Source organism: Harmonia axyridis, chromosome 5 (assembly GCF_914767665.1).
Source record: "Harmonia axyridis chromosome 5, icHarAxyr1.1, whole genome shotgun sequence".
NCBI classification, from domain to species: Eukaryota; Metazoa; Arthropoda; class Insecta; order Coleoptera; family Coccinellidae; genus Harmonia; species Harmonia axyridis.
In genome coordinates, this window is record NC_059505.1 from 14,479,634 (window position 1) to 14,500,812 (window position 21,179).

Sequence of the window (21,179 nt, forward strand, 5' to 3'; positions counted from 1 at the left end):
TTCCATCGATAATACTTTATTAATTATAATACAGTGGCATATCTTCACAATTCAATGTCAGGAAAAATGGGCTTAACACATTTAGCAGGTACATATTCATTAAATCATTATGAAAATATTCATTTTCAAAAATACTGTATTCTTCCTAGAATATGAAATTACACTGAATTTTAATTTATTCTTGAATTTTCTACTGAATATTAGCTGGAGAGAATGTGAAAAATGAAACAAATGATTCAAATGATCGTCAACAATGATAAAATTTTTTTGTAAATTAATATTATAAATAAATAATTTCAAGATTATAGAAAACATTGAATATCTTATCTAGCTTGATCAAAAGAGAAAGACCTGAATTCTAAGTACACAAAGATAAAACTCACTACTTTGAAAAATAATACACTATTTATACACTGTCCTTCAATTTCGGTGCTTCTGATGGACAAGTCCCATTTACAAGCTTCTTTCCATATCCATTCACTTTAACCTCAGTGCCTGTGTATTCATTGGATGATACATCGCCTAGGAAAAAGAATCTCACATAATGGCTTCTTCATTTCTTTCACGATGCCCGTGCAAAGAAATAAAGGGCTTACCTATGGAGGAATTCCAAAAGTTATTGGATGTTGTCCAGTCTTCTCTCAGAGATAGGTTGTACATTGAATAATCTGGATTTCCTGTAACCTCTTTCTCTATGTCCAAAAATTCTGGCAACGAATCAAGCAATGTTTGCTCTTCTAGTGTAGAATATGTTTCTAACAGCACAAGTCCTCTGCATCTGAAGAAAAAAATGATTAATTGAATATTTAGGTTTAAAACAATATGAAGATCAAGAAAATTTTTTGAAGATAAGTGATGGATAATAGGTAAATTATTCTAACGTAAATGAACAAATTGCAATGGCATTAAGGTGGGAATAGTTCAAAAATTTTTAGTATACATGTTTTTTCTTCCTAAAAACCAGGGAAGAATATATAATTTAGCATTGTCTCACCATAGAAAATTGGGGATAATATATTAGCCTCATTTTCTTTTGAATGGTTGAACTAATATTCAAAATTACTTGAAGGAAGTAAATTATTATATCCTAATTACCTTGGATGACTAGGTTCCTGATAAATATCCATTTGAAAATATTGATTGTTCACAAGGAAGCATCTTCTTTGCTTAAAAATTGTGAAATGACTATCATCTTTTTGGGTCAATAAATTGATGTAGTCCCTATGCGTTATTTGAGTTTTCACTTCTATGATTTGTCCACTGGGCATATTTTTTCTTCTTACAGTGTGTATGTAACTGTAATGTCCTGAAACATATGAAGTATTGTAAATTAAATCTAATAAATATATGAATGAAAATATGATTTTTTTCTCAACCCAGACGTGTCTCAGAGAGTTGCACATCATTATTCATTCCCAAAAACCTTGCTCAAGAATTTATAGTGGACTTCTCCACCGAGCACACAATGCAGAGTTGAATGGTCTAAGCTACCTACGAAAAAAAAAACCCAGGAGACTCCTAAATAAAAAAGACAGTCCAAAATTTCGCCGACCAGCGACAGAGATTACTCAGACTTTACAGTGGCCAACAAAAAGGACACCGGAAAAGAAGAACATCAATATCATTATGATATATGTGAGAGAGAAAACTGAAGTCAACCAATGAACGCCAGGAACCAAGGATACTGCTAACCAGAAATGGATTAGGAACAATGATCTACGTAAAACAATCAATCAAGTCCTATACACAGACAGCATCGATTCTACGACAACTAGAAGTAATTAGTATTGTAATAACATCGTTAAATGGCCCTCGTCGCCTTTTTTCTTGTTATACTAAACCCAGCAACCATTATCCATAACTCGGCGCGCACAACATTTAGGCCTATCTTACGGCACGATATGGCGTATTTTGCATCTTTATCCTTATAAAGTTCAGTTGGCACAAGATCTGAAGGCAGCTCACTGAAATGCGAAGAACATATATGGATTGGGTGCTTGAACAACGTTTGGATGACGATTTTTCTTCAACGACAAAATACATTTTGCACTTGATGGCTATGTAAATAAGCAAAATTGGATACCAAAGTTTGACTGATACGCGGAAAACAACGTGGTGCTAATCCTTCCTAATTCATTTTCAATCTTATCTTTCGAGAACACCTTTGACCCAATATCAAAACAAATACACACATTGAGACGAAACTACGCCCCGAGAGTAGAGCACTAAAATAATAAAAAAAATTTCTATCATACAGATCTAATGATAGTATCAGGTCGTATTTGGCCATGTTAGTTTTTGATCTGTAATATCAAATATTTCAAACATGTGTTGTTGCATACGCTCCTAAATGGAACAATAATAATTTATATTTTCAATTATAAAACCTTGCATAACTCATGCAAAGCGATATAATTATTTAAAATTGAGGCCTATTGTGAATATTTATACATATGTTTAAATTCTCCTACCTTTCTGTCCCCTTTTCCTCAACCTTATCTGATTAGGACATTTGGAAGTCAAATAATTATGAATAACCTCGAAATCTTGATAAGGTGGAAATACTGAACTTCTTGGAAGAGGTCCACGAACCAAAAACTTTCTTTTCCTCGAGTTTTTCAACAATCTGTCACCAGTATCAAGACCCACTTTTTGACAAACCGATCCTATCATTCTTCTTATTTTTCCTTCGAAATCTGTGGAATTATCTACCACATCGAAGTACGGATGACCAATCCAGGCAGCTGCTGCTTTAGAGTCCAACTCACGAGCCAGTTCAACTCCTTCAGAACGACAACTGTGTTCCTGTAGAAAAAAAAACACAAATTGAGCTTGAGGCTTACTTATAATGTTCAATAGTAGAGAATTGCATTTGTTCAATTGAATTAATAATAAATATATATAAATGTATAAATGATATAGAACTCGCTGAGGTAAACAAGGTCAAATACTTGGGACTAATACTTGATAGTGGGGTGACTTTCAGTTCACATGTAGAAAATCTGATTGCAAAGTTGAATTATATCAGATACAACATCAGACGTAACTCCAAATATTTAAACACCACTACCAAATACAAAATGTATAATTCTCTTATTGCTTCACATCTGAATTACCTTCCAGCCTTCTGGGGACAAACAACTGCCCAGATAATAAATAAACTACAAATAGCACAAAATAAAGTCATCAAGGTAAGGTACTATTTAACAAACCACCTTCATCAGACACCATGCAACTTTATAATGACATGAATCTTTTGAAAATTAAGGAGTTAGTTTACCTGGACAGTGTTAAGTTAATTTACAAAATTAAAAACAACTTAGTGGATACTGGCATTAATCTTAGATATGCCAGTGATGTGCATACCCACCATACAAGATCCAGACATAACATCTACATATTGCCAACTGCCAGAAACATTCCTAGGAGGAAAATAACTTATCAAGCTGCCACCTGGTTTAATGAATTGTCAAACAACATCAAGGGCTCAGATACTATCAAGGTGTTCACAAGTAAAGTGAAAGATCAATTGTTCCAAAGAAGACAGAATAATATTTGATTTATTGAGAAATTGTTTAGTTGTTGAAATTGTTATTGTTACTATTGCTATGTTGTATAATATGCCTGTTATGGATCACTCATGATCCCTTTGGGTTAATAAATAAATAAAAAAAAAAAAATAAATAAATAAATATAACCTATTTGAAAGAAATTTCTATGGTTGCAATATGATCTATCGTTTGATTTCTCGGGATTTGTAAAGGTAAGTCTGTGAGCTAGGTATATCTGCAATGCGTACTAATATGTATTTATTTTATTATCATCAATTCTTAGTGATACTTCAACTATTTGTGTCAAGGTTTCATACAATACATATATTTAAAATTGGCAGTTAATTTCAAATCGATCAAAATTATTGATGATGATTTATTTACCTCAGTTGAGTAAAACTCTTCGGCTCCTTTCGCTGCAGATACCATGTGGATAATTTGATGGTATCGGTTATCCCTCAACTCCACATTATTCCAGTCATTTTCCCTCATTATGGTTTCCCACTTGTCCTTGGAAATGAAGGCCGATGCATCCATTGTACCACGGTCACAAATGATGAGACAGTTTCTGGATGAACTACGTCCCAGTTCGAAAAATGTATTTTCGATTTGAATCATTGTTTTCAAGAGGTTCTCTTGAAAATGCACAGCTGAAAATAAATCAAAATGCAAATTTAAAACTGATTACGAAGAGTTAAGGGTCATTCATTACATAAGATTTTTCAAATATGCGAGACAAAAAAATCCACTTGAAAAAAAAAACAACATAGAATAAGTAAATTAAGGTCAATAGGAGAAAGCCTTTATGGAGAAGGCATTCAGTCAATGATCTGTCATTGATAGATTAATTGTTCAATGATTAAGCAATACACAAATATACTTATTAACATGCGACTTGCAGCACCAAGATATGAGACTTTTTAGACGCTCTTAACAATAAGTATTAGAAGATACAAAAAATGATAAATATTATCCCATTCTATCAATAATAATTGATTAGTAAATAATTTATTTATGAGAATTATCTATTGTCACTAGGCAATAGAGTATATAACATTATTATTTTAACAACAAGTGTATGTTTTCGCGAGGTTCTGTTTGGTGATCTTTTATTTTTGATTTTGATACATATGCGAGTGACTTTCGTTAATGTAAATAGTTACAGGTAAATAGGTACAGACTTGTATATTTTTTTTATTTTTGGATGGATGAAATATAGTAAGTTAGTAAACACAGCTTTAGTGAAACATTGACGACAATTAATCTAATTCGACAAGGGTATGTTTTTTGAGCGGTCGTCCACAAACAGATCGCTCTATCATTTGGTCATGTACTAATGACGTATTCAAGGTCAAATTCGAGCATGTCCAGCCCTAAAAACGATAACTCTCGGACGGAAAGACCTTGAAACTAGAATTTTCAGGGTAGCTTCGGATCTAGAATGTCGGTTAAATAAGTTAAGTTGGTTAATGTGTTGAATCCGATTAGGGGTTCCGTAAATATAGTCGTTCGAAATCTACCTGTTAAATTAAAAACCGTCAATTCGATCAAAATGAAATATTGCATTTAGATGTGGAAAAACAATTTCAAGTTGCATGCAAAATTTTGATGTTGATCATATCTCCAGAAGTAGACAAAATTCAATTTAAATTAAGTCCTTTTCAGAATATTCAGTTTTTTCGTATTAATACCACAAATACCACTTGTTTTCATCTTCCTTCGTGCAGGTTTTACTTATATAAGTCGGCAAATAAGCTTCAATTGCGATCCTGATCAATTCTACATTGGAAGGGGAGAGAGAAAACCTTTCAATATCAGACAAATTGAATTTTTGATTATCCATCGAGAATATGTTATTTTTCATGTTGACTGACAGGCCGATCGTCGTAATTCTTCAAATGCATTGTAGGTTTCGTATTCCACAAAATATTCTCTGAATCTGTATATACAGAGTGTTTCATGAATAACTAACTGTGCATGCTTTGAGTGCGAATACAGGATAATTTTGTTAGTCTGAATCAGTGTTGCAGATTTTCCTAGATCTATTATTCATTAAAAATAGACTTTCATTTTGTTGATCATCACCACAACACACTATCTAAGGTTAATGAGATACTTCGAACCCAATATGCCTTAAAAACGATATCCCAGCGGGCCTTTAAGTACTTGGCGGGTGAAGCTCTTTCTGATGGACCAACCTTGCCACAGAATATCTGACCTTTTCAAATTCGGTTAGCTCTCTGTTACTACATCTTCGTTTGTCTTGTTAGAACTTGTCTTCCCAATAGGCTTGAAAGAATGTTGAAAGAAGGAGAAATATATTTTTTTATTCAGTTGTGTGTCGTATATATTGGCTTTGTTATTTTGCACTGTTCATAAAATTGAGAAAAAAATTTAATTTGGTTGTTCACCCCACGGACAGGCTTAGCCTTTGTGGGAATTTTGTTTGTTTGTAGATTGTATAATATTTCTGCAAATAAATTTATTATTATTATTAGAGATACAGGGTGTTTAATGTGTTTCATCAAAAAAATTAATCCCGTATAGCTCTTGAAGGCTTCCATAAATTTTCTAAACAATTCAGTCTACGATAAAGATCAATAATCAGTTTGAATTAATAATAGCGCAGGCCTGGACTGAGAAAATTACTCTCTGAATCATACGTTAATCTATTTTACACAATAATTAAATGATTAAGTCTCCAAGTTTTAGATTTTAAAGCATGTGCTTCATATCTTATTCAGTTCAAATAAAAAATTGAGATTACAGATGTATATGATTTTTCTGCATTAAAGTATCGAATGAACTTCGATAAAATAATAATCATATCAATTGTGAACTACAAATAGAGAAAACTGGCGTGCAAGGTCCCATGATTTCGTATGCTTGGATCATTTATTGTGGGGAGAATTAGAAAATAAAATGTTCCAAAACATAATAGTTACTCAGACCTTGCTATTGAAACAAGTGTTATCTTCTTGGAAAATTCTTTTCGCTAATGTAATAATAATAATAATGTGAATAAATACTCTCTCTATTTGACACAAGCATCTCAAATTTTGTGTATTTGACTAAAATAAGATATTCAACACATTCGTCAAGAACTGTTACTGTGATATTCAATCATTCAATTCTTGTGCAAAATGGTTCAACGTATTCATAATGACTTGAAGGATATGCGATATTTAATTCTACTTAAAATGCAAATACAAACTATGGCAGTATTGCCAAAAAGGTTTATTTGATGAAATATTTGATTTAGTCTATAAGTGTACATTTGTTTTGGAAATAATTGATGTACAGAGTGTAATATCAAAAATATAATTTTCTCAGTCCGAGCTTGTGCTACTGATTAATAACAGGAACTGAATATTGGCCATTATCCAAGATCTAATCACTGATATTTTCATGGAAATCTATGATAGCGTTTGAAAGTTATATCGGTTGAAAATTTTTGATGAAATTCATAAAATATCCTATATCACATAAACAAATATATTCGAAACGATTTCCAACACTGATTAAGATTATTCAAATTGTCCTGCGTTAGCACTAAAAGATTGAACACTTATTAAAAAAACACCCTGTATGTTCACGAAACAGTGTTCAATCAATCAATGGTTTTTTTTAATGCTCTTAATTTTAGCGTTAATGATGTTAGGACGAAAATAACCGAGCTTTAAACTTTACATTGCAACTCTTACATACCATCGCCCTTATATTTCGAAGGTTTGTCCAATTTGCTTAGTTTATGACGATATTCCATTGCTGTACAAAATTATATAAAAAAAAATTGAGAAAAAAATAATAATAAAAATTAATGTTAATGTCACAAAAAAATCGACCAGTCTGGATTGGCTTTATTATATACAAAATTATCACAAAAAAGTTAATTTCCAGTTACTTTTTACTTCCTTTGTGCTTATCCGAAGTATAACACTTGTTCAAGGATTAAGTACTAACATTCTTGTTTATAAGACATTTTTTAGCATGTTACCACCTGTTATAACATACCTAAAAGATCGATCGTTCTCCGAAGACATCGATCTATTATTTTTCCACGAAGGACAAAATTGGACTAGGAGTTCAGTAATATTTTCGTTCGAAATTTTGTTTTCCTGATAGTTCCAATTCAAGAAGAACATCAAAAAAATATACCCAATTTTCGTAACCACAAAAGAGATAAGGTTGAGATTTTGCGTATATTTATAATAAATAATTCAAAGCTTCGTGCCAACTTTCCTGTTGATAGCATCATCGAACCATATAAAATTGAAGCAGAATACCAATAAAATATTCATATTGAAATTTAAATTACTTATCGCTTACAGCCCCGATGAGGTTGAGATTTTGGTTGTATGAAATAACCATTTGGAGCTTCGTGTAAAAAATCGTGTTGATAACGTCATCAAAATCATTGAAAACTCAGGCAGCCCAATAACCCATTAATTCCCTTAAAATATATACTACTAGAGATTTTGCAAGAAAATATAAAGAACGTATTGACCGCGTCACCAGAATTATAAAAATAGAAAATTCAAGCATCTAAAACAAATTGATACGAGAAGTCAAGAGCTTTTGGTAGCCAGTTTTTTTTACACGAGTTTTCTATATCTTGATTTTCAATAATTCATTCAGTTAAATGAGTTACGGCATGTACTTTTTGTTTTTATTTGAAAAAACTTTAAGCTGTTTGTTATTGATTTTCAATAACAAAAATATTATTTCGTTTGATCATTTGTCTAAAAACTTCGAATCTATTTAGAAGTAAACTGAAATATTCCTATAGAATTGTATGATGTGAATTTTTAGTCTACGCTTCGACTAGTGAACGATAAAAAAATTCTGTCTGTTAGTATTTTGAAACGTCACTAAACAATTTTAAGCAACTAATTAAATTTTTGTTACAAAAAATCGTTATACTGTGTCCCAAATTCCATCCTCACTTAAAGCATATCGAAAACTATAAGAGAAAAAATCTACAAGACACCCGAGCTATTTTTTCGAAATAATCAGATACCAGAAAGGAGATCATATAGAGATATCTTGATTCGTTCTGAAAAATTCGTTTCTGAAAAATGAATGATTTAATTCGCTATATCTTAGTTTCTGTTCAAGATATTCATAAAATTCTACCACTTTTTTTTCAGTAATTTTAGGGTTTTTATGATAGTCATAAAATATCATTGAAAATAATTACGTTTTAGAGAAAAACTCAATATCTTCGAAACAGATGACATTGATGATGAAAAACCGATAACGGAATAGTTTTCGACAAATTTGCGGAAAAAAAATTTCGTTGAAAAACATAGGGTGTCCCATTCAAGAAACACCAACTGTGTTCCATATCTCTGAAACGATAAACCATAACAATTATTGAAAAAAAAACTTTTAAAATTTTTTTTAATATCTGTAACAGAAACTAAGATATAGCGAAATATTTGAAACAGTCATTTTTCAGAAACCTGCTTTCCGATTTCAGATTTATTCGAAAAAAGAGCTCGGGGTTCCTTGAAGATTTTTACTCTAAGTCTAATAGTTCTAGAGATGCTTTCAATGAGCATAGAATTTGCGACACCCTGTACTTTTTATTTTTATTTGAAAAAATGTCAAGCCTTTTGTTATTGATTCTCAGCAACAAAAATATGATTTCGTTTGATAATTTGTTAAAAACTTCGAATCTTTTTAGAAGTAAACAAATTGAAATATTTCTATAGAATTGTATGATGTGGATTTTTAGTCTACGCTTCGAATAGTGAATGAAAATTCTATCCTAGTATTAGTATTAGAACATCATTAGATAATTTTAAATACGAATTATTGGGATAAAAAGAATTAAAAAAATTAGTTAAATATGAATTGATTTATAAATGTTATTATAGTATTAAAGAATATTTGATGGATAATAGCTTCCTGGTTGGATAGATTAGAAATAGTTTTTATAATTTTGTATAATACCGACTTGTCTCATACATATTTTGTTATGTCTCAAGAGATCAATAAAATTTTTATTATATCATTATTACTATTATTAATTAAATCATTGTTCTCTCTTATGTTCTCATTATTTTAACAATATCAGGGCTTCAATTCGTTCGAGTTCAAATTATGGAAATTTAAGGAAGTAGTTGAATTTTAACAATCTATTACGAGAAAGATAGCTTAACCTTGATCAAATCCGAAATTTAGCAAACGAACTGAAAAATGAAGACGCAGTTTGCATTGCGTTCTATTTAAACTGAAGCCGCAAATCAATACCTAGAAGTTAGCAAGTAATTTGAGCAAGGAATATTGTCATTCATTCCTTCCAATGGAAGGAAATTTAAGTTGGCAGACATGCAAGGCAATTCATTTGATTTCCTAATCGAATGACACGCAGTATAAGCCGTATTGTATTCAATTGAAGACCAATATTAAGCAGTTCGATCTGGAAAATTTAGTTAAAATAGATTAGATATATCATTAATATGATACAATTGTTGTATCATGAATATTAAACATCGTTAAAACCGCCATTGCCATTTTGTTCCGTTTGGAATTTTGTGAAACTGTTCGGTATCAGATATATAACTAGTTCAAGGTTAAATTCTGATTATTTAGTTAAAAATCTTTTCGGAAATAATAATAATTTTAGGTTTTTGAGCGATCATACATTTCGTCATTATGTTTGAAATTGTCTAATTTTGTGCATGCAATTTTCTCAAATGCTAAAATTGGACTCATTGATGACGAATACATCCTAAAATTCGTGCATGTCTGTCCTTTAGTCAACAGGGTGGTCCAGATTTCAGTTCAATAACTTTGGCGTTAGATAGAACAACTTTTTTCATGAAAGAAGTTCATATTAACATATATCCCAACAAGCTTTGTTTTCGAGATACAAGGTGTTGAAGTTATTAAAAAAATTAGTTTTTTACTTATAACTCTAGTATGTATTATTAAATTATTTGTTCTAATTTTTAGATTCTGAAGTCTAGATAATGTGATTCGAATAAGGCAAGTGTATCATGTCAAAATTATCTAGTAGCGTAGATATTGGGTTACGATGATCATTTTCCTACCGAAAATCTACAACAGACTCCACTGTCTTTTTTTCGAGAAAATTATTTCTGAAATCAAAAAAGTTTCTCTAAAAAAATGGTCTCTTCAATGTCTTTCATAGAATGTACCGTTTTAGAGACCATTTTTTTGTGAAACTATTGATTTCTTAAATTAAATAATTTTCTCCGAAATAAGACAGTGGTGTAGATATTCGATAGGAAAGGGATCGTCGCACCCCCAATTACTACGCCACTGCAATATTTTGGCACGATACACATACCTTATATGAAACATTAGATTATCTAGACTTGAGTAACTGAACAGACAAATAATTCAATAATACTAGAGTTATAAGTAAAAAACTATTTTTTTCAAACTTTAACACCCTGTATCTCGAAAACGAAGCTATTGAACTAAAATCTGGACACCCTGTATAAACATGTTTCCAATGTAATCCAAAGAGATTCTTCTAAGATTTTGTTCATTTGTCCACAATATTCAAAACACTGTAAATTAACTTATTATTAATTTATTTTCTAAAAGTTTTATTATTGAAATTAAAGAACCAAAATGTGTTAAGGTGACAATGAAACACAGGCTGCTGATTTTCCACTTGTCAGTGATTGCACATTGATTTGAAATGATGCAGACTGATGATAATGTAAACTTTTCATTGGAATAAAAAAATTTATGGTATTCTTTTACTTAAGGGAGAAACATTCATCTCCATTCACGACTCATATTTCATAAATTATTGGATTTGACATTTAAACATGATATACGTATTTGCTCATTCAAATTTCATTCAAAATTATGAGTTCAGAAATGATTTAGAGAGAAGAAGTCTTTTAGTTACACCTGAGATGGTTTTTGTACTGATGACAGTTTGTACAAGACCCTGACAAATAATTCAGAAGGAGCAGACGAAGTGAAAGCAAAGTAGGATTAGTTGACATAAAGGAAAACTAAAATACCTATACTGAAAATCTACCTGCCATTTTCAAGGACAAAAAAGTAAAATCCTTCGAAAATATATACTGCTCACGTGCAAATACCGAACAATAAATAAGCAGTGGCAGCTTTATGAAGTCACTGAATAGAAATTTCGGTTTAGGGCATATCGAATCCGAAATTTACCTGTCTCAACTTTTAACGCTTTAAGGTGTTCCAAATACAACACATAGAAGGATTGCGTGTTCTTTTTTTGTTATATTTATTATTGAAATTGAATTATAATATCAATATTTCAAAGACGAAGTAGTATGACCTGAATGGGGGCGGGTATTGAAAAGAAATTTTTGTTTTAGATTTGTTAAAAATAAATATAGGCACTTTTTAATCTCCACAGATTTTAATTATTTCCGACAATTGCTTCGCCGTCTAAGCTGCTTCATCAAGGTTACATTGCAAAGTGTTATATTTTGAAATACATTTTCAGCTATATATAAACGAAAAATGGGAGTGCCTTTGGAGCAATAAAATGTTTTATTTATCGTTTCTTTAATGGGTCTCCGGTCTTCTCGGTTTGGGGAACTTTATGAGTTTATTTGATGCAATTTGGAATTTCCAAAAATTTCACTCGAAGATGTTCAAAAGCGGCGATTTATTTACATCTGTTTGGGAATTCAATAAAAACTGTCTAGTATTGTACCTGTTAATCTCACGTGATTCTAGTAGATTCAAACGGTTACTTTAATTTTCGATATTGTCCACATTCTGTTAAATTTTGTGCATATGACGAAAAGGTTTTATCACTTTTATCACTAGTGTGACTCCTTAGGTGTTCGTGTATTCTTTTCTTGAATGTTCTTCCAGTTTGTCCAATATATTCCATTGGGCAATCACTACAAGTTAACTTATAAACTCCTGATCTCATATCTTTTTCGATCATGTCCTTATTATTTTTTATTGTTTTACCTAAATTATTTAATGTTCTATAGGAAATAAAACAGTTATAATTCTTTCTAAAATAATAAGCTATATTTTTGGATAAGCCTTCTATATATGATAATGTTATATATTTTTTTGTTTTTTCTATTTCGAAAGGGTAAGATGAACTTCGCGACTCTTTTTTGGTTCTTTTCTAACATTTTGTCAATTAACATTGGGTTATACCCATTTTTAATTGCAGTTTGTTTAATTAAATTGAATTTTCTTGATTCATAGGTACATTCACCAATCTATGAAGTATACTATTGTATGCCAACAACTGTCTAGACAGTTACGATGCTTTTTTGAGTTCTTGAATGAAGTACACTCAAAAATTGAATTTATTTCGGTTGACTAGACTGTTTTTTCAAATCTAATTTCTCTTAGATTTCCTAGTCCGGACATAGAAAGAAAAGTTAAAAAAACTGATAATTCTATATGCCCCAATGTTTTACACCCACAAGAGAATTATTCAATTAAGATTTTGCTTCAAAATAAATTAAATTTAGGAAGGGGTCCGAAAAAGCTCTCATACTATTCTACAATGCTTCGGGTCACCCAAATGAACAAAAACTCAGAACAAATGGACAGATTAAAACCATGCAACGAACTGAAAACCATGGATCAAAAAGTATAGTCCCCGAATCAGTTCAGCAACGTTTCGAAGAATTTAGGAATTTACAATCCAGTGATCTGACATTTTCTAGTTTTGAAAAGTGACTCTACATACAGAAAAAAAATTGAATCTAGAATTGTGAGTTTGAAAGCGGATATTTTATCGACATCTTAACTTATCGATTTAGTTTTGAAACGTATTATGGATAATGATGAAATTGAACACACAAATGAATTAATCATGACAATAATCAGAGTACAGAGTACCTACAAGTATAACGATAGCATTTTCTATTTATGTGATGAAGAAGAAAAATTTTACGTCGCCAATGAGTTTTGTCAAGATCGGTTAAATAAAAACATTTTTCAAACCTCTACCGATAGAATTGAGTATAAACAGAATCAATCGATAATGTTCTAAGTATAGACACATTATAAAAGAAGGCAAATGAAATTATTAAGACTCCCAGTCACGTAATGTGTGAGAAACACTCTTTCAGTCATTTTTATTAAATCAATTCAAAATATTTCTGTTCTGCTTAGCATCGATTGAATTATACCATCCAAACCAACACAGGAAAATTAGCGAGAGAAGCTCTAGGAAAAATAATAAAAGTTCAATATGTAAATTTTCCGAATCGAGGTTTTGTAGAACAGTGCATCCGGTTTGATATAACTATACATATATTGAAAATTCACTGGCCTCAGAATGTAATGATATAAATACGAATGTATCAGCATTTTATACCTAGTACTATTAAGTTTGTCGATTTCTCTCGATCCTGGAAATTAGGTATTCCACAATGATTAAAGATTTTTCATGAGCGAAATTGGAATATATTTATGTGGACGTTTATTTCAAAAAGACGCAAGAAAAGTTCCCTGTCGTGTTATTTCTCGAAAAGGTCTTGTAATATTAATGTAACACCTTTAGTTTTTATCTTTGGGGCCACGTGAAAGATGAGGTCTATGCCATAATTGATTCAAGATCGTGAAATTATCGAGACCACAAATGTGGGAATTGGTCATGGAAAATGCCATGAAGAATATACAGGTTGATTCACCGCGATGGCCTATTAGACTTTTATGGAAAAATAGTCATATTTTTGTGCTGCAAATTTGCATTTTAGGGTTTGAGGCAATGATCTTTCTCCTTAAAATATTTTCAGATCTCTACAACTTCCGGTTATGTCAGAAACAGACTACTATTTCCTTATTTCAAATGGCACACCCAAATATTATTGCATCATTAGATAGATTCTTTTATGGCAATTTCGGCAATATGCCATACCTTGGGTAAAAGCTCAACGGTTCATGAGTTAATGGGATTTTCATAAAAAAAAATGGCTTCTTTCAAAAATTTTTTTTTTCTTTATCGAATTCTGCACATACGTAGTATTTTAAGAATGTTTGCGATTTGGACCAAAAATGTACAGGGTGTTCATAAGAAGATCATGAACTTGGACAACTCAAATTCATCAAAACTCAAGATTTTCAAATTAGGACCTATATTTTTAATTTTTTCAGACAATTCTACGTATAAGAAGAGGGAGGGTTACTCAAACATACCCAATACCTAAAATACATATACTTCAAGAGTTATCGAGGAAGAACTTCAAATGAGAAAAAACCGCAAATTCTAACTATGTGGAGTAGTCTGTGACTTCCGGAAATCACAGAAAGTAACTAAAATTTGATGTTTCGATAAATTAGACACTTCAAGAATTGTAATTAATTGTTCGTTGGGATTGTTGAGAAATAAACCAATAACATTTTCAATTACGCATGATTGATTACAATTCGTGAAATGTCAAATTTAGTTATCCAAACATCAAATTCTTTCTGTGTTTTCTTGAAGTCATAGACTACTCCACGTTAGAAATTGCGGTTTTAAATTAAATTAAAAGATCTTCTTCGATAACTTTTAAAGAATTCATTTTAGGTATAGGAATGTTTGAGTAACCCTCGCTCTTTTTATATGTAGAATTGACTGGAATATAAAAAAATATAGGTTCTTATTTGAAAATTTTGAGTTTTGATGAATTTGAGATGTCCTACTTCATGATCTTCTGATAAACACCCTATACAATATTTTTCCAACCTGGAACAGTCTTATATTAGTACGTATTCACATAATCGAAAATGAAAAAGGATTTTTTTTATACCCAAGGTATGGCATACTGCAATAGAAAAAGCTATCTAATGATGCAATGATATACTGGGTGTGCCATTTGAAATAAGGAAGTAGTAGTCTGTTTCCGGTATAATCGGAAGTTGTAGAGATCTGAAAAATATTAGGGGCAAGATCATTGTTTAAACCCCAACGCGTAAATTTTCAACACAAAATTTTGATCAGTTTTCCATAAACTCCTAATAGGTCATGGCAGTGAATCACCCTGTATACGTCATAAGTATTTATTTTTGATTGAATAATTTATGTGTACCTGAGGAAATTTTTTCTCGATTAGCTAGTTTTAGAGATCTAAAAATATCTTTGAGAGAAAGATCATTGTCTCAAACCCTAATATGCAAATTTTCAGCACAAAAATAATGATTAGTTTTTTCCATTAACGTCTAATAGGCCATTGCGGTGAATCACCCAGTACGTTGCAGCAACCGTAGCAGCCATTTGGCTGATATTGTTCTTCATCGTTAAGACATATTCTTTACAATGAAATAAACTTTTTTGTTATATCAGAATATAAAAATAAATTTCAATATTATTCGCCATAACTTAGTAATATGAAATATACCTCTAGTGACTAATATTATTGAAAAAGCTTCCATTATTCAAGACATGCATCTTCGGGTTTTTCTAGTTTTCACTTGATAGATTTCGATAATAACCATTAAAAAATTTAAACTTATAATTCAATCTCTTTAGAATTGAATAAGTGAAAAAATGAAACCAGAGTACCAAGATTACAGGAACAATGCCTTAAGTTTGCAACATTGTACAATTCATAATAAATTTCATAACATTATTTCAAGATCTAATATAACAGAATTCGAACTCAAGGTATTATAAGGCAACTTAACTACACGATATAAATAAGTTCCTATATCCTATATATAATCATTTCAATCGAAGTGTCAGCAAGTGCAGAGTACAATTGTTTGATTATATACTTTGGACAAGTGATATCGAGACGGTGACTAAACAGGTTTAATATTTGCATCCATTCAAAAATTGAGCTTATGAATCACTAATAAGGAATATTCGACTAAGTATTTTCAGTGTTGAATCACGTTATAATTCCTACTTTCATGAGAATGAGGGAATATAATATTTGGAAAAATAAGCCTTAGATGGAGAATTTGTTGCAAAGTTGGGAACAAGGAGGTTTTACACACGAGACCTTAAGAGCTCATGTTGACTAGGTAGTCGATATATTATATAAAGAGTTTTTCAATTAGAGGTTTCATTTTCAATAGCCCGCTAACTGGGCAGCTGTCATCTTTTGACATTTGACAATTAAAAACTAACCTATTCCCAAAAATGGAACGGTACGTTCCATTTTCATCAAAAACTTTTCTACTTCAAATGTGAACCGTAATTTTCAATCGCTTAACTCATAAAAACAAATAAATTATATCCTATCAACCATATGCGTTAAATTGAGCAGTTTCCAGATATTCAGGAAATAACGAGTTTCTAAGGTCAGTAACGCATTCAGCTGTTATTATTTATCATTTTATAATCAAATAATTCAATCTTTGAAATAGTAAACATTAGGAGTTTATATCTTAAAAATTCAGTCTCATTAGTGTTCACTGTTTACTGAAGTTTTGACAAAATGCCTGATTTAAGGAATTTAGATTACTTGAATCGCATTCTTATTCATAACAAATGTAATCAAGTTGAGAAAAGAGTGATTATATTGCATTGATTAATTTCCTGACCGACCTAGAAAATCAAGTTACCATCAATAGAATAATGACCAACATGACAAAATATTGGATCCTTTCATAACAAAATGGACAGAAATATTTTGCTCTAAATGACGCTGAAAGAGATCTAGAATTATGTTGTTCAAACGTCAGGAAAAGTTCTAAAAACGAAAGATGCATACTCAACAAATATAATTTGGAACATTTGAAGGAAAATCATTTTGTGAAAATAATGTAATTTTGAGAGAAAAATACTGATTCGAGTTCAAAAAGATGGTAACTTTTTTGGACTAAAGATCTCAATCAACATCATTAGAATAATTTGTGTTTTACACATTTACACCAAAAAAAGTAACAATTTCGACTTTGTTATGATCAAAAGCGTTACATACATTAGAAATGTATAATCTCTCAAATATCTTGCGAATGATCAATTTCACACAAATGAATGATACCAAGTAACTTATATTTTGTTTCAAGCAATAGCATCGTAATTCGATAAAAAAATATATGTATATGGGTGTCCATTTGCAATAAGAAAGTATTTGATGACAACACGAATCGACATGTTTTTGTGAAAACCTTGTAGCATTTTTCGTCAACATCTAAACGGAAAACGTACAACATAGCTTCAATAACACTGAAAAATTCATACTTCTTACGTTAGTCTTAATCGCAATCCCTGTGTTTTTCGAATTTTGAACCGGGAAATCTCAAACAATATGATTCGACTCCCTGATGACGAATTCGTCCTCAAATACGATTCTGTCCGTCCGTGTAAACACGATAACTACCGAAAAGAAGGAACTAGAAACTTTAAAAATTTAGGGTATGCCTGGATCTCAAATGCCTATGTTGAGTTTGTTGACCCTTTGACGACAAAATCTAACTAGGGGTTCCGTGAATATGGTCGTTCGAAATTTTGTGTTTCTGTTAATTTCAAACTGCAGATTCGCTCGAGATGAAAATTTGCATTTGGATGTAGAATATCAATTATTTGAAGCCTCATGCAAAATTTGAAAATTTGGGGTAGTTGTTTATATGAAATACCAATTTCAAGCTGATCATATCATCAGATCCACACAAATTCAAAAAGAATATTGGAATAAAAAACCTTATATTTCAGTGACAACAGATCCGACCTAGTCGAGATTTTTCATGTATAAAATAACAACTTTAAGCTTTACTTGAAATTTCGAGTTAACCGCGTCATTAGAATTATAAAAATGGATAATTCAAGCATATTATCGAAAAAAAATAATAATAAGCGTGGCGTGAAATCAGGACCATTTGATTGCTAGTCAGTCATGCGCAAATAGCACCTTCGGACACCACATATGCATTTGCTGCCATATTATGGTCTCCAGGTACATACCTGGAGACCATAATATGACAGCAAATGCATATGTTATATCCAATTACATAATTGGAGTATGAATAAACAATCATTATGAACAAGTGCTTGAAATTCCTATGATTCTAACACGATCAACACGAAATCCAATACAAAGCTTAAAATTAATTTTATTTTTACTTGCAATATGTCAACTCAGCGAGTTCTAATTTATTTTTAATTTTCCATGGTTCAGATTCTTTCAATATACAAGCAAAATCTCATACCGATCTGTAATCTTGGAAATATTGGGCATTTCTTTTCCAATATTCTTCTTGAATTTTCCATGGTTTGATGTGATCAGCTTGACATTTTGCACGACCTTCAAGTTGTTATTTCAAATCAATGCTCCAAAATCTCAACTTTATTGATTTTGAGTTCACGGAGTAGTGAATATATTTTTTTTAATTCTTCTTGATTTTTTTCTGTTCACGTGATCAGCATAACACTTTTACGGAGCTTAAATTGTTACTTTACCATCTAATGCAAATTTTCATTTCGACAGTTTTGAAAATGAACAGAAATATAAATTAGAATGGCTATGTCTGCTTATAAAGTTTATAATAAGTATTATGAAACATGTTAATGTTTTGATTAATAATAAAGTTTTAGATAAAACAAACTGTAGTTGTTAGTATAGTCTACGCATATTTCAAACAAATCTGTTGGATAACTTTGAAAAATAGAAAGCATGTCACTTTTTGTGGCGAGTTGAAAAACTATAAGAGATGTTACAGCGGTTGTGAATTGCATACTTAGCTTTTTTACCCAGTATCTGATTCTATTGAAATGTTCGCTAATATATGGTGAAAATTACAAATAAACTCACTGCTCAAACCATGATCAGATCAAATTTTTGTCTTATGAAATATTTTCTTCAAAAATAACAATGAAAAACATTTCAATTATTGCTTTTCTGATTTTCTGTTACCTACTTCTACTTCTGAATAAACTTTCTTCTTTCTGTGTGAAATTGTGTTGAACTCAAAATTAAGTTTTGATTAATGAATTTTTGAAAGTTAACTATCGAAGCATTCACAACACCTTCAATTTCAAAGATTGATAATTCTGTTGTTTAGGGATTTTTTTCCCAGTGATGTTCTGTAAAGGTGTTGTTTCATCTTTAAAGTTGAGGCTTTTTAATTGGGAGTAAACTGATTTGTTAAAGAGAGATGCAGGTCATTATTAATGACATTGTTCAGAAGAATGAAGAACGTTATTATGAGGTAAGCACAAAGAATTAGGTATCTTTTTTTTCTTTGCCACCAAAAATTGATTCAAGATAAGAATTTTAGTTTTATTCCAAAACGACTGGGCAAAATGATTTATCATACACGTTGTGAAGTGATTTTCTATGCCTATGAACTGAGGTATCTATACTCTATAAAATTCAAAGGGTTAAAATATCATATGACACTACATAAATCCATGTTCCGCAAACAAGATTAACCGACAAAATTTTCCGATTAACAAAGTAGAAAAAATAAACACCATAGCTAAGAAAAAAGTTTTTATAATAACATATTTTCTTCACTTCTAATTAAATGTCATGAAATTAATTATTAGCGGACATTACTAGTATATTAATATTCGAAAGATCTATGCAATTGTAAATAAACCAAAACAACATTCATTATTTATAAAAAAAACTCACCCTCATCTTCACTCAAGTCACTGAATTTTATGCCACCACTGAAAAGGAGGAAAAATAATCAGTAAATTTGATTGAATGTAATCTATAAAGGTATAATATAGGGTCTTTATAAATGATCTTAGACGCCTTTGAAATATTTACAGCTTTCCATAAATATTTGAAACTATTCTGTATGATAAAATTTCGGAATTGACAATCATGTGTTCTAATTCAAATTTTTATGAACTCTGTGTCCAAACCACAAATATTTAGTATATTGAAAATATTTCAACACCTACTATGAAGTTGTGATCATTTATAACAACCTTGTATTATTTTAGTTATAAAAGAAATATTAATGGAAATACTTCAGTAGAAAAACTAACCTGAGCAAAACCGAAGCAGTCTCTGGTACCCGAAAAACCTGGGGAGAAATAAATATACCTTAGTTATAACTTGAAAACTATCCAATACGAATTATTTTAAAATTTGTACTGACAATAATGGGTATTTACCTTCCATCCAAGATTTTCAAAAAAAGTGCAGAGTCGTGTTTGTCCTGTAGTTTTACCACCACATGGACCTAAAATATAAGGTGCAAATTAATCAAAATTGATTATATTATATTTGGCACAATTACCTCCTGTAAGTACCAATTTATAGCATATTTTGTTATGCCCATTATCTCTTATATCATCCATGATTACCAAAAACTTGAAGAAAATTCGGTTGCTAATTGTTTGCGATAAGTACTATTATATATTGGAAAATTTTTATATGTGACAATCAAAAAATCAGAAACTTGTTACTCTACAGTAATCATTGTTTTGAAAATATCAAGAACTTCGAGTGGTTACGGACCACCGCACGAGGCGGACGATGTAAAAGTCAGCCTAAAAATTTTAGGAGCGACATATCATAGAAAACAAAAAACACAGAACTAATATTATTAACCACTGAGTGTTAATCTAACCTAAGCTGCAACAGTAATAAAATATAATTATATTTTATAACTCTCAAAAAAATAGCAGCAATTTTTCATAGAGAGTCTAGATTAATTTTGAAATTGATATTAGTTTCACTTAATTTTAATAGATTTATGTATCTGTGCTGGCCAAAAATTACA

General features: G+C 30.7%; 1 protein-coding gene across 2 annotated transcripts; it reads right to left on the reverse strand.

Moving 5' to 3' along the window:
* Positions 1–20,961, reverse strand: LOC123680556 (TRPL translocation defect protein 14-like). Of its 2 annotated transcripts, XM_045618509.1 has the most exons (10): positions 20,694–20,952; positions 20,569–20,636; positions 20,440–20,477; positions 20,075–20,112; positions 7,260–7,319; positions 3,936–4,201; positions 2,472–2,805; positions 1,096–1,306; positions 597–778; positions 1–522 (listed from the first exon to the last, which is right to left on the reverse strand). In XM_045618509.1, the coding sequence occupies exons 1-10, from the start codon at positions 20,752–20,754 to the stop codon at positions 407–409; spliced, it is 1,374 nt and encodes a 457-aa protein (XP_045474465.1). In that variant the 5' UTR covers positions 20,755–20,952; the 3' UTR covers positions 1–406. The 2 variants fall into 2 exon arrangements, with proteins under 2 accessions (XP_045474465.1, XP_045474466.1); XM_045618510.1 differs by lacking the exon at positions 7,260–7,319 and having other exon boundaries at positions 20,694–20,961.
* Positions 20,962–21,179: the final 218 nt, after the last annotated feature.